At 48.3% G+C, this 12,533-nt stretch overlaps 1 protein-coding gene across 1 annotated transcript in view; it reads left to right on the top strand.

Moving 5' to 3' along the window:
• The window catches only part of LOC135812101 (death-associated protein kinase 1-like), a 35,538-nt gene continuing 23,005 nt past the window's right edge, over positions 1 to 12,533 (top strand). The window contains exons 1-10 of the mRNA XM_065325429.1: positions 1 to 357; positions 4,831 to 5,019; positions 5,976 to 6,077; positions 7,052 to 7,153; positions 8,387 to 8,485; positions 9,334 to 9,432; positions 9,903 to 10,001; positions 10,446 to 10,544; positions 11,129 to 11,227; positions 11,940 to 12,038. Coding sequence (XP_065181501.1) covers positions 4,873 to 5,019; positions 5,976 to 6,077; positions 7,052 to 7,153; positions 8,387 to 8,485; positions 9,334 to 9,432; positions 9,903 to 10,001; positions 10,446 to 10,544; positions 11,129 to 11,227; positions 11,940 to 12,038 — 945 coding nt within the window. The 5' untranslated portion in view covers positions 1 to 357; positions 4,831 to 4,872. The remainder of the gene's footprint in view (positions 358 to 4,830; positions 5,020 to 5,975; positions 6,078 to 7,051; positions 7,154 to 8,386; positions 8,486 to 9,333; positions 9,433 to 9,902; positions 10,002 to 10,445; positions 10,545 to 11,128; positions 11,228 to 11,939; positions 12,039 to 12,533) is intronic.

The raw sequence follows: 12,533 nt of genomic DNA on the forward strand, positions 1-12,533 counted from the left end.
CTCGACGTCCGTCACTCGTCAGGCGTCACAGACTCACTACACCACACACTGACACTGCATGCCCCGCTGTGACCTGCATTGTTTCCGCTTCGTTCTGCTGCGACTGCGAGTGTGATGTTCTGCCTTCTGTTTTGACTTGAGCGGCACTGCTAGTACTAGTGTTGGTCGTTCTGCCGCAGTTTGGTTCATGAAGTAAGTTCATCGACAACAGCATCCTTGAGGGGTGGCTTTGTCTTGCAGAGCCGAACTCAGCGGGGCAGTGTTGTTGGATCAGCAGAGCTACTTGGAATGCTCGCGCGCAAGGTTTTTGCCACCGAACATCCACCCGCTCGTGAAGTGTTGCATCGAGAAAAGAAGGTGAGACGAGAAATGCCTCCGAATCACGCGTCGTGTGCCTGTATGTCACTATGTGCGCGCCAGCGAGATCCTCATGGATGCTACGCAGCAGCGAGGAGGAATATTTTATAGTATAGTTCTACTCCACAAGATCAAGATGGAATGTTGAATGTCTTTTGTCATGTGCTTGTACCAGAGTGTTTCACTGCGGATACGCCAGGCAGGGTCTTCCTGTTTGTGACTTGTTCGTGTGTTGCGCTTGTGGCGCAAGCGCTCGTGCTGCGCAGCGTTTTCGTGTTTCTAGTTTCGTGTCTCTATTTCCTCTCGTCACGGTGTGACCGTTTAGCCGCTCGGTGTAGTAATGTCTAATGAAGTCAGTCACTCGTTCTTCTGAGCATGTCCTGTATTGACTAGGGGAAAGCCAGCTTCAGATAATCGACTCACACCCGAAATCGTTGATCGACTTTTGCTTGGCCACTAGTCACTGCTTTTCGTCCAGCCATCAGATAAGAAAGGGTGCGCTGTCGCGCGTTAACGCGTTGGTGTGGGTGACAAGTGGATAGATGTTTGAGCGCTTTTAGTCAGTTGAGCGAACATCTGATAGCGCGATCGTTCAGAGCATTAACTGGTACACCCGAGCCCGGGAAATGTCATTGTTTGTTGAGCGTTCCAACTCCAACTTCCAAGCCGCCCGTTTACGATGCATTTGCTTTGATTGAAGGCGTTCTGATTTAGCACACGCGCTGCATTTCTCTGGTGTCTCTAAAAAGAATTGTAGCGTCCCAGGTTCCCCGCGCTAGAGCTTCCTTCGCCAAACAATTTTGTTCCGCATGAAACACGTGGTTGATTGTGAAAACAGCTGACATGATTTGTCGTGCGCTTCCTTGTGTAGTCGGTTCACAGCCCCAATCAGCTGTTTGTTGGTCGCATGCACACGAAGTGACTGTAGACTGTGTGGACGCTTGCCAGTGAAGCCTGCAGCCTGCCATGGACATGAAAGAGAAATTGGATTCGTATTCGCAGAATGTGAACAAAGTATCGTCGTGTCGTTACCGTGACGTCGAGGAGAGCTGCTGTAGCTGTGGCGCGGGGAACGGTCTACGTCCAGCCCCTAGGCCCCTACCTGTCACCAACGAATGAATACTGAGTACTAAGTACTAGTACAGTGAAACCTGTCTAAGGGACCATCGCAAAAGTTCGCAGAAGCCCCCGAAACGAAGACCGTGAGTTTCGGGCCTGACCCCCCTCCCTCCCCCCTCAAACGAAACGACAGTCACAATATGGGCTTCATTTTTTCACTTCGATGCTCACACATAATAATTATTATAATAATACTACACAAGCATTGTTGTATCAGTGTGTAACAATGTACAGCACTTTATAAATGCAACGATGATATCACCTTGCAGTGGGTGATCTAAGAACGAGAACAGCTAGAGCTATGCAGTTGTATCCTTTGAGCATTACAATGAACGTTGATTGGTGTATATTGCTTTCACATTCAAGCGATATATCTACGCCGGCTGTGATGGCATGCTAATCCTACAGCTCCTATAATTATGTCGTCAATACTTTTTTGAATTGAAGCCCGGTTTGCGATTTTCGCACCGACTCCCTCCCCCCCCAAACGTATGCTCTTCGTTTCAGGGGCTTCTGCGAACTTTTGCGATGGTCCCTAAGACGACCGCTCAAAGGACCTTCAAAACGTGGTCTCTCTTTCCAGGTGGTCTCTTTATCCAGGGTCATTTGACTTGAAATGGTATCCCTTGGTCCTGGTTTCAGTGGTCTTCTAGGACAGGAGGTCGCCTTATCCGAGTGGTCGCATTGACAGGTTTTACTGGCTATGTGGTACTGGTAGTGCTCCTGCATGTTTAATTTATTGAATTATTTTTATACAGACCTGTCAAGGCGACCACCTGTCCTGGAAGACCACTGCAACCAGGACCAAGGGAAGCTATTTCCAGTCAAATGACCCTGGATAAGGAGACCACCTGGTATCAGAGACCACGTTTTGAAGGTCCCTTGACTGGTCGTCTTAGACAGGTTTCACTGTACACGCATCAGTCGTGCCACCACTCCACAATGCCATTGGGCTGCAGGCCAACCCATTTCACTTCCCCACCACCACCACCATGGGTATAGGGAGGCCAATTCCGCTGTCATATTGATATTGCAGATCCTCCAGACAGCCTTTTTTGCTCCACCAGAGTAAAGCTCCTGAGTGTACAGCGTAGATAATGGATGATTCGGGTGAAGGAATGATATCTACAGCGCCAAACTGGCACGGTTTCAGATTTTCTTCTGCAGGCGTTGAGAAGTGAAGCGGCCACAGGGCGTTGGCCTTGCAGCTGCAGCAAGCGCTGCTGATCCATTTTTTCAGTGTGCATGGGAACTACTACAGTGCATCTACGCGCTAAACTGATCAGTAAGGCCGGCGGCAGCGGCCCCGGTCATCCCATCGGATTTCAATGTCCACAACAGTACATAGTAGTGTTGCACGCCGTAGGAAACTCGGTTGCCACAAGATGGCAAACAGTTCTCAGGGCCGTGGCTGGTACACCTTTTAGCGACGGGGGGGGGGGGGGGGGGGGGGGGGGGGGGGAGGAGGTGTGCACGGCCGCATGTGTGTAGGATGGCTGGTGCATGTCATTCACGGTCAATTATGTGCATGCTGAACCTAGGTGTAGGTCGATATTTTTAAGGGGGGGGGGGGGGCACGTGTCCCCATACCCCATGCGAGCTACGAGCCTGGTTGTAATAGGTGTATGCTTGCACTATCACTGCCATTAGCACAACCATCTGCTGTTACCTTGTGTCCTAGCCTTGGGTATTGCTAGTGGAGGAAGGGGACGGGGATCTTTTCGCCAGAAACATTGTGATGTTGTGTAATTTGTTGTAAGTTGAGTGTGTGTTATGAGTAGACTAGTGCAGGCGGCTTATTCTGGCTCAACTTGTTAAGCAGTTCATCAGTGATAGCTGTGCCTCAGGGACAGCTACAGTTTAATGTGTAGCTAGATGTGTTGAGTTGTGTGTTATGAGTAGACTAGTGCAGGCGGCTTATTCTGGCTCAGCTTGTTAAGCTGTTCATCAGTGATAGCTGTGCCTCAGGAACAGCTACAGTTCAATGTTTGGCTAGATGTGGCGTGAAGGTGTTTCTTCATTGGGCAGTACCTCGACACCTGCGTGTACGTCTCATGTATTGTTGTTTGTATTTGTGCCACTCACAAAAAGTGGACAATCAAGGCTTGTTTGCTGCTACTTAAAGTTTCATGCTCTCGCCAATCATCAGGCGACATTTGGCACTATTTGTCCCAGTTATATTATTCCTGAAGATGGGCCTGGCCCGAAAATTTCGATATTTATTCTTTTTGGAAGAATTTGTAGCCAAGAGACCGTTTTCGAGTACTGGTGTATAACTGTGTGAAACATATTATTATGGCCGGAGTAAGAAGTAATAGGACGTGTGGAGTGTGTGAAGGGATGAAAACGATGCACTATTGTCCATTGTTGCATTGTACCCACGTCTACTAGTGTCTAGTGTCGATTGTCGATGTCCCCCTCCCCCCCCCCCCCCTCCCGGATAGCTCTATTGGACTGTATTCACAAATGTGTCTCCTGATACACTCATACATCGGTTATCCGCACCCCGAAGTTACGGGCACTTCGGTCTACCGGGTACCCTTTGGGTGAGTTTAGGTGGAAATATTACTAGTCTTTTGTCAATTTTTATGGAAATAGTGACGCCATATGCCGCATCTATGGCCTTTCCCATTCAGAATGTCTGTGATTCGGTGTTACGGACAAATCAAAGTTGCTGGCAGTGACCGGTCCCGGTCCCGGACTACACGGAAAAATGCGGTATGAGTGTAGAACCGAAACCGCGAAAGAGACACCACTCCATTCAGATCTCTTCATAGTATTGCGCAGAGACCTTTGTTCTTGCTCGGCAGGTATTCGTATTTCCTGTTATGTTGTTCAGTACCTTGGATGTGACAGATCTCTATAAAAGGAAGGTCGTCTCAAATAATTGCAGTGCTTAGTAGATTCACTTCGAATTCTCCCCACACCGCTGGGTGCAGGATTCGTTGGTGCAGATCAGGCAACAAAAAAACTGTGGAGGCAGACTACGTCAGGTGTCCAGTGTACTAATTCCCTGTGTAGACAGACAGATTAATTGTTGAGCATGGTATAGCTTGTTCACTCCCCTTTTCAGCACTGTGTTCACAGATACTATAGTCCACAAATAAAATCAGCTTCCCTTGAAGACCAGCATGTGATGGTAGACATGGATGTGATGGCTAATAGGAGTCGTGGATGTGATGCACGTAGAAATACTGTGCGTTGCATGTAGAAGTGATGAAGGTTGCATGTAGACAATGCTGTGCTGTGCATGCAGAAAAACTGTTCACGTGTAAATAGGACAGGTAACTTTTTTATTTTTAAAGACCACTTCATACGTGGAACGTTGCCGTGTGCGTATCTTTCTGTCTCTAGTGACTGTACCATTGCCCGGGCCATTTCTGGTGGCGTAGGACAATGGACGCAGAGGATGGGGCGCGGCGCACCAGCGAAGCCAGCGCCAATCATCCGGGCGTCAGATTGCTGGAAGCGGCTCGGCGGGGCAAGGACGACGAGCTGGAGATGTGCCTGTCAGCCGGGCTCCCGGTGGACACAGTCGATGATGTGAGCATGGTGATTTTGTAGTAATGCGTCTCTCTTGATAATTTGTTGAAATGGATGCCATCCTAGGGTAGGTATATGTATCACCACAGGTCAGTGTTGTCGGCTTGCCTGACCAGCACAGGTTCCTTTTTGGAGCCCCCACCATTCCCATTGTTGTGTTGTCCTGCTACTTCTCTCCCCTCTTCTTACGAGTAGGTTGTGTCTTCTATAATAATAAAAATATATGACTTGATAGTAAAGGAAAAAGGACCAAGAAACTACAAGTTACGCTGTAATGTCCACTAACAGCAACAGTTACTAAACAAGCAGCTCATCCGATAACATTGCACGACACTGACCGACGTACTGACGTTCTACAACTAACTGGCTAACGGCTCTAGCACATCTTGGATGCTCACTCCAACCGTAGATATCCTTGGCTCTCCATCGGAGTCCAATACATGACTTGTTTGCCTATTAGGTCTTTGTGCTTGAGGTCTAGTAGACTACAATGGTATTTCGCCTATCCTTCCCTGTTCTACTGCACTCTATGACATATCTATTCCATTTTGCGCGGGTTTCCTTATTGCTCGCTCTGAGAAAACATTTTTTTGCAGTATTACAAGGAAAAAAGATAGTATGAATGCTGTTAGGGGTCGTCGCCAAAGGTTTTTGTCGTCCCTGAAACGAACATGATTCATTTGGGGGGGGGGGGGGAGAGGGGTGCGAGCCAAAATCGCAAGTCGACCGACACTGTACATATGACATGTACATGCATGCGATTTTCGTCGTCCAGCATAGCAAGCTGTGTTCGTTTCAGAGGGAGGGGAGGGGGTCCGAGTACGAAATGAACGATGTTCGTTTCAGGGCGACAGAAAACTTTTGCGACGACCCCTTACTGAGCGACGTGTAAATGGATGAGTTGGGCAGGAGTATGCGAATTCCCAGGAACCCTGTCTTGTTCCCGTGTTTTACAGGTCGGCAAGCAAGTGATGCATTACATAGCTCGCTACGGAATGCTGGCAGCGTTCCACGGCTTGATGGCGGTGGATCCGAATCAGATAAACTCAATGGACGACGTAAGGATGTGGCCAAATAGGAAGATTCGTCATGTGCAGTTCGTCATCGTTTGAGATGCTTTGCATTGTGCTAGATTCGCAGGTAGTGTGGTAGTGTGAGAACGGTGATGATAGGCAATGTGTTTTGTGTTTAGTGCACGACGACCGTATTCTCATATGAGAGGAAAATCTGTCCAAAGACATTGCGGTAGCCACCGCCTTAGGTGACCTTAGCCTCAACAGATGTCCACAATAGTGTTTTTCGTCATACCTTCAGCACATGACGAACATTTGTTTTTCGGCTGCAGCTCTTTTTTCCTCCTCCACATACATTCATGCTCAGTGAAATCTGATCACACGTGAGTAAAGTTTTCAGCCGGTGCCATTTCGCAGCTCAGTGCTTCGCAGGTCTAGGGCTGAACAGCTCAGTGCTTGCAGGTCTAGGGCTGCACAGCTCAGTGCCTTGCAGGTCTAGGGCTGCACAGCTCAGTGCTTTGCAAGGCAAGGGCTGCACAGCGCCCTGCTTGCAAGGCTAGAGCTGCACAGCTCAGTGCTGGCAAGGCTAGAGCTGCACAGCTCAGTGCTTTGCAAGGCAAGGGCTGCACAGCGCCCTGCTTGCAAGGCTAGAGCTGCACAGCTCAGTGCTGGCAAGGCAAGGGCTGCACAGCTCAGTGCTGGCAAGGCAAGGGCTGCATGGTGCCCAGCGTGTACTTGACTCCTGCGATCGGATTTCATTGAGTAGCATGGCAGGGGAGGATCCAGAGATCTCTACAGGGACAGTTTAGCCAAAACTGAATAGCTGATGCATGCACAGTACATGTACATGCATATGGTTTCCCGTAGTACATTTGCAAAAAGAATAGGGGGTTCCACGGAACCCTGACCCCCCCCCCCCCCAGATCCGCCACTGCACTGTACTTGTCTGTCTCTGGAATCATAGTGATTTTGTTCTGCCTTTCTGACTTATACTGATTGTGTGTGTGTGCGTGGTGTAGGCTGGTAACGTACCGCTGCACTGTGCCGTCGAGAGACAGGACAGCCTTGGCGTGTTGCAAGCCATGCTGCAGAGGAAAGTCAGCATTAATGAGCGTAACAACGTAAGCTGTTTTTCGTTGTTGTGACGTGCATGGCTCGCGCCCTGCTGTTGATAACTGTTTGATGCGGGTACCGTATTTCCCAGATTAAAAGTCACACTTGATTTTTAAGCCGCAGCCCATTTTCACAATTATCTCACTGCATTCACATAGGTAAGAAGTCACATTCGATTGTAAGTCGCACCCCCTTCTTCGCTCTTCAAGTTTAGAGTAAAAAAGAGCGACTTATATTCGGGGAAATACGGCGTATCAACTCTTAGGACCTGTCACCATGTCTCTTTGATTGAGCGAAGTGTCTACCCCTTTCCAGGGAAGTCATTTGTCCTCTTAGCACCCAGCGCAGATAACCTAATGAGGTGGGGTGGGGGTGGGAAGGAGGGGTGCACTGTGCATAAGAAAGGTGAGGGATGCCAGAACGTAAAAAGGATTGAGTGTAGCTGGGCGCTGATACAAACGAGTACCGTAATTCCGCGCATATTAGCCCATGAGCTTATATCTGAAATAATGCAGTTTGGGGATAAAATATCCAGTAAAACATGTTCGTTTTTTAGCCCATGGGCCAATATTCGAATTTTAAAGGTTCACGAAAAAGTACAAGTCCGTGCTCATAGTGGGTCTACCATACTCTACTAGTAAACTGCACTGAACTGCTGTACCATGGTAGGAAGAGTCCATATTGTGAAAAATTCTACTTGACACGCGAGTTGCATTCGTGTCTGTTTATTAGCCCATGGGCTTAATAACGGAGGTGGGCTTATATCCGTATATAGGCCCGTGGGCTTATATGCGCGGAATTACGGTATGTATTTTATTTATTGCAAGAGAGATTGGAAGCTGTGTCGAAACTCTGAGTTTCCTGTATTACTACGATCGTCAGGCAATTAGTTTATTCATTGTTTTGTTGCTACGTTCGGGCCTGGTTTAGATCTGGCTTTGGAAATTTTTATTTTTCATTGCAATCGGGTTCGGCCTCATTTCCTCTGTGCTGCGCTGATGAGTCCACAAAGGACGAAACAGTTCTGTCCGCAGATTGAGTTGTATTGTTGCTAAACTGTTACAGGATGGACTCACGTCTGTGCATGTGTTTTTTAAATTTATTGTGTTGTTGCTAAACTGTTACAGGATGGCCTCACATCTCTGCATGTTTATTTATTGTGTTGTTGCTAAACTGTTACAGGATGGACTCACATCTCTGCATGATTTTTTATTTATTGTTTTGTTGCTATAATGTTGCAGGATGGACTCACACCTCTGCATGTAGCCGCATTCTGTGGTAACACTCCGGCGGTGTCGACACTAATCGGCCATGGAGCAGCTGTGGAGGCGCGCACGGAGGTACGCCAGAAAGTGACTTGGGACAGGTTTACCGTCATTTTACAAATTTTCGGTGTACTTTTATTTTCATTACTAGCGGTGCATGTCTGTAATACCGAAAATTTCAATAGCCTCGCAAACGCGGACGCACATCCGCAAATAGGAAACTACTTCTCTGTACCTTAAGTTTCTTTTCACCTAGCCTAGTCTTTTGCCGTCGTACCTCAATTTGCGGGCGGGGGGTGGGGTGCAGCCATTTTTATGCACAGGTGATATTCGTTTCTTCTGGCATTGTTTAGTCCCAAAATCTATAGAATGGGCTATGGTGCAAGGTCGATGATGTTTGGAAAAAGGCATACCCGAATATGACATCATGACATCATGTAAGGATTGCTTTGGACGATGGTACCCATTGCTTGTTTGAATGAAGGAGAAGAAGCATCTCATGAAACTGAATTATTCGTTTTCTTCTTTCTGGGATCTCCCTCCCTCCCTCTGTCACTCTCCCCCCCCCCCCCCCCCCCCCCTCTCTCTCTCTCTCTCTCTCTCTCTCTCTCTCTCTCTCTCTCTCTCTCTCTCTCTCTCTCTCTCTCTCTCTCTCTCTCTCTCTCTCTATCTCTCTCTCTCTCTCTCTCTCTCTCTCTCTCTCTCTCTCTCTCTCTCTCTCTCTCTCTCTCTCTCTCTCTCTCTCTCTCTCTCTCTCTCTCTCTCTCTCTCTCTCTCTCTCCCTCCCTCCCTCCCTCCCTCCCTCCTTCTCTCCCTCCATTCCTCCCTCCCTCCCTTTCTCCCTCCCCTCCCTTCCTCCCTCCCTTCCTCCCTCCCCTCCTCTTCTCCTCTCCCTCTCTCCCAATGCCTCTTCCATGTGGCAGGTTTTCAAGACCCCACTCCATCTAGCTGCACAGAATGGCCACTCATCGGCTGTCAAGGATTTACTGGTCAAGGGTGCGGATATCACTGCTGTCTGCAAGGTATGTTCAAGTTTTGTTACGTGCCTAGCAGTACGGTCATTCAATTCACTCTCCTTGACCTGCACTCTAGCAATTTGTGTGTGCATGTGTGCGGTGCGTGCGGTGCGGGTGCATGTGTGTGTATATGCGCACACATGGACTGTGTTTACAATAATTATGCATTTGAGCATGTACAAGTGAAAACTGGTGTGCATGGCCAGAGCCAGCTCTCTTGTTTTCTTGTTCTGCATTGGCTTCTCACAGTACATGACCATCATTCCAGGCTGTGTTTTCAATGTGTTTGTGTTTGTTTGTGTGTGTGTGTGTTTGTGTGTTTGTATGTGTGTGTGTGTGTGTGTGTGTGTGTGTGTGTGTGTGTGTGTGTGTGTGTGTATGTGTGTGTGTGTGTGTGTGTGCATGCGTGTGTATGTATGTATGTGTGTGTGTGTGTGTGTGTGTGTGTGTATGTGCATGTGTGTGCATGTGTCCAGGGTCGGTACATGCCACTCCACCTTGCCGCCATGTCGCCCAGTGTCAAGGCCATCGAGACATTGCTTGCTGGCGGTGCAGACGCGAATTCAACAACGGAGGTAAGCCATTATGCTCTTTAAGGACCAGATTGGAGAAGGCTTTTTGAGTGCTTGGACACTCCTATCTCTGTGTGGAAACCGGGCCGGTCGAGGCAGGTAGAATAGAGTGGTCAATACACACGTGTGCAGAGCATTGTGCGCACCCACGCATCTGAGTATTCATCAGACTTTGGCATTTACTGCTGACGCTGTTGCGAGTGTGTGTGTGTGTGTGTGTGTGTGTGTGTTCTATGGATATTTTGTGAGTCACCCAGGATAGGATTTGAACCTTTGGAACCGTAAAACACCCACTCTCTAAAAATGGTTACCTTGCGTTATACCAGCCATGCAACGGGGCGGAGTGTTGGGTGAGGGCTTTGTGGCATTGGTAAGGTATATCTTCGGAGCAATTCTCGTCTCTTGTCACCTCTTGCCCTTTCTCTCCGTGTCCTTCTGTCGTTGTAGGTCGGAGGCACGCCATTGTACTATGCGGCATCGTACGGACGTCTTCCTGCCGTGGAGCTTCTCCTGCTCCGCAATGCCGATGCTAATGCGTTGGACACCGTTAGTATCTGCCGCCTCCATTAATTGAGCGAATAATCCAAGAACTGGAATTTGTCAGATTGGAATTCTTCCAATTTAGAATTGTGCACTGGTTGAGGGAATGTGAAAAGTCTGAAGGGAAAATTGGCTGTGGCCACCAGGACTCGAACCAGGGACCTTGGCTTGAGGCCAGCGATGCCGTAACCACCGGGCTTTGGTAAAGCTGTCATCGCAGCTGAGACCGTTTAACATTCAACAATTGAGTCGGTTTAGAAATGCTTTGTTGTTCATTAGAATTCATTGCGATCAATTCAGCCGGTTACTCTAAGCTCCGTTGATGAAACCGAACAAGTTGGAAACAACTAGCTGCCTGTAGATTGAGTACTGTGTGCCAAATGTTTAAAACGCTTCCTACGAACTCTCTAACTCCACTGCTGCGTTTTCCTTCCGCTTGTAAACACGTCCCTTCCACGAACAGGGGCTCAGCTGCACAAACAAATCACTACCAGTACTTTCACGTGCACAAATTGTGTTGTGCGTCGCTACAGTCGTATTCATGTTAAGATTTCTCCGTGCGTCTTTGATTTACGTGCCTTTCACTGTAGAACGGACGCAGTGGCATGCACTGTGCTGCTCTGCATGGCCGTACTGCAGTGCTGTTGCCGTTGATCAATGGCGGCGGCATGCTGGATGCACAGGACACGGTAAGCCGATGCAGGATCCACATGGGTTTGCTATAATTATGACGCACTACTATTTTAGTCCAACATCGAATTTACTGATCTGATATGATCATGCTCACAGCTGAGTATTACTATAAATCAACACATATTCGGCCATATCTATTGTCGGCCTGGTCATGCTTGGCCGAAAAATTTGTTGCGGCCGAAATTTTGTTTTGCAAGGTTCAGTTTTTTTTTCTTTTTTTTTCTACAAAATCCACATATCTCCAGACACTGGGGTGAATGATGTTCAGTGTGAGCGTGTGTATGGGTGGCAGCAGTACAGGCCGAACATTTGATGCGGCCGAAATGGGTTTTAGCCCTGGGAGGCCGAAATTTGAAGGGGCCGACAATTTGTCGACTTACATAGTGATCATGCTTCATGGCGTGATACTTGACGCGATGATGTCGTTCTAGTGGATTTGGCAGCCTGATTGCTCGTTCCTGTAAATCAGAGTTTGATCGTGACATCCCCTGTGTTCCTTTGTGTAACCTGACATAAGTATACGTGGATGCTGCTGTGTATGTTGGTGTGTGTATGTGTGTATGTATGTGTGTGTGTGTGTGTGTGTGTGTGTGTGTGTGTGTGTGTGTGTGTGTGTGTGTGTGTGTGTGTGTGTGTGTGTGTGTGTGTGTGTGTGTGTGTGTGTGTGTGTGTGTGCATACGTGCACGTGTGTATGTTCATATGCACAGTTTGGCAACACACCATTGCACTACGCCGCCATGAATGGTCACACGGAGATGGTATCGCTGCTACACCAAGTCAACGCTAGCGTCCTCACACGTAACAAGGTAGTGACGGAGAATATGCTAGGCATCATGCTACAGTGCCCATTGCGCACTTTGATACTTTTCACAACTGTTAGGTACCTCCTCCCGTTCGTTCTACAACCTTTTCCAAGCTGGCCTGCATGCACCCTCGTACTCATCTTTTGTCTCCTTTTGTCACCTTTTGTTCCGTTGGCCTGGGTAGCTACTTGCACGCCCATATTTGCCATAGCTACCCAGGCCCTTTATCTTGCCGCCCTCACTCGATCTCTCTCTCTCTCTCTCTCTCTCTCTCTCTCTCTCTCTCTCTCTCTCTCTCTCTCTCTCTCTGTTCCACAATGTAGTCCATGACTCCTTTTCGTACCCAACACGACGAACACAGCCGTACTGGAAACCAAGCATAGAACAACGTGTATGTAAGACAATATACAGGGGACGGAGGGACGACTTGCGGATGTACTGGGAGCAATTTAACCCACAACAGTATCCAGATAAGTTTCTATACCTAACATAATGCGT

The sequence above is a fragment of the Sycon ciliatum genome, chromosome 3 (genome assembly GCF_964019385.1).
Source record: "Sycon ciliatum chromosome 3, ocSycCili1.1, whole genome shotgun sequence".
Classification (NCBI taxonomy): Eukaryota; Metazoa; Porifera; class Calcarea; order Leucosolenida; family Sycettidae; genus Sycon; species Sycon ciliatum.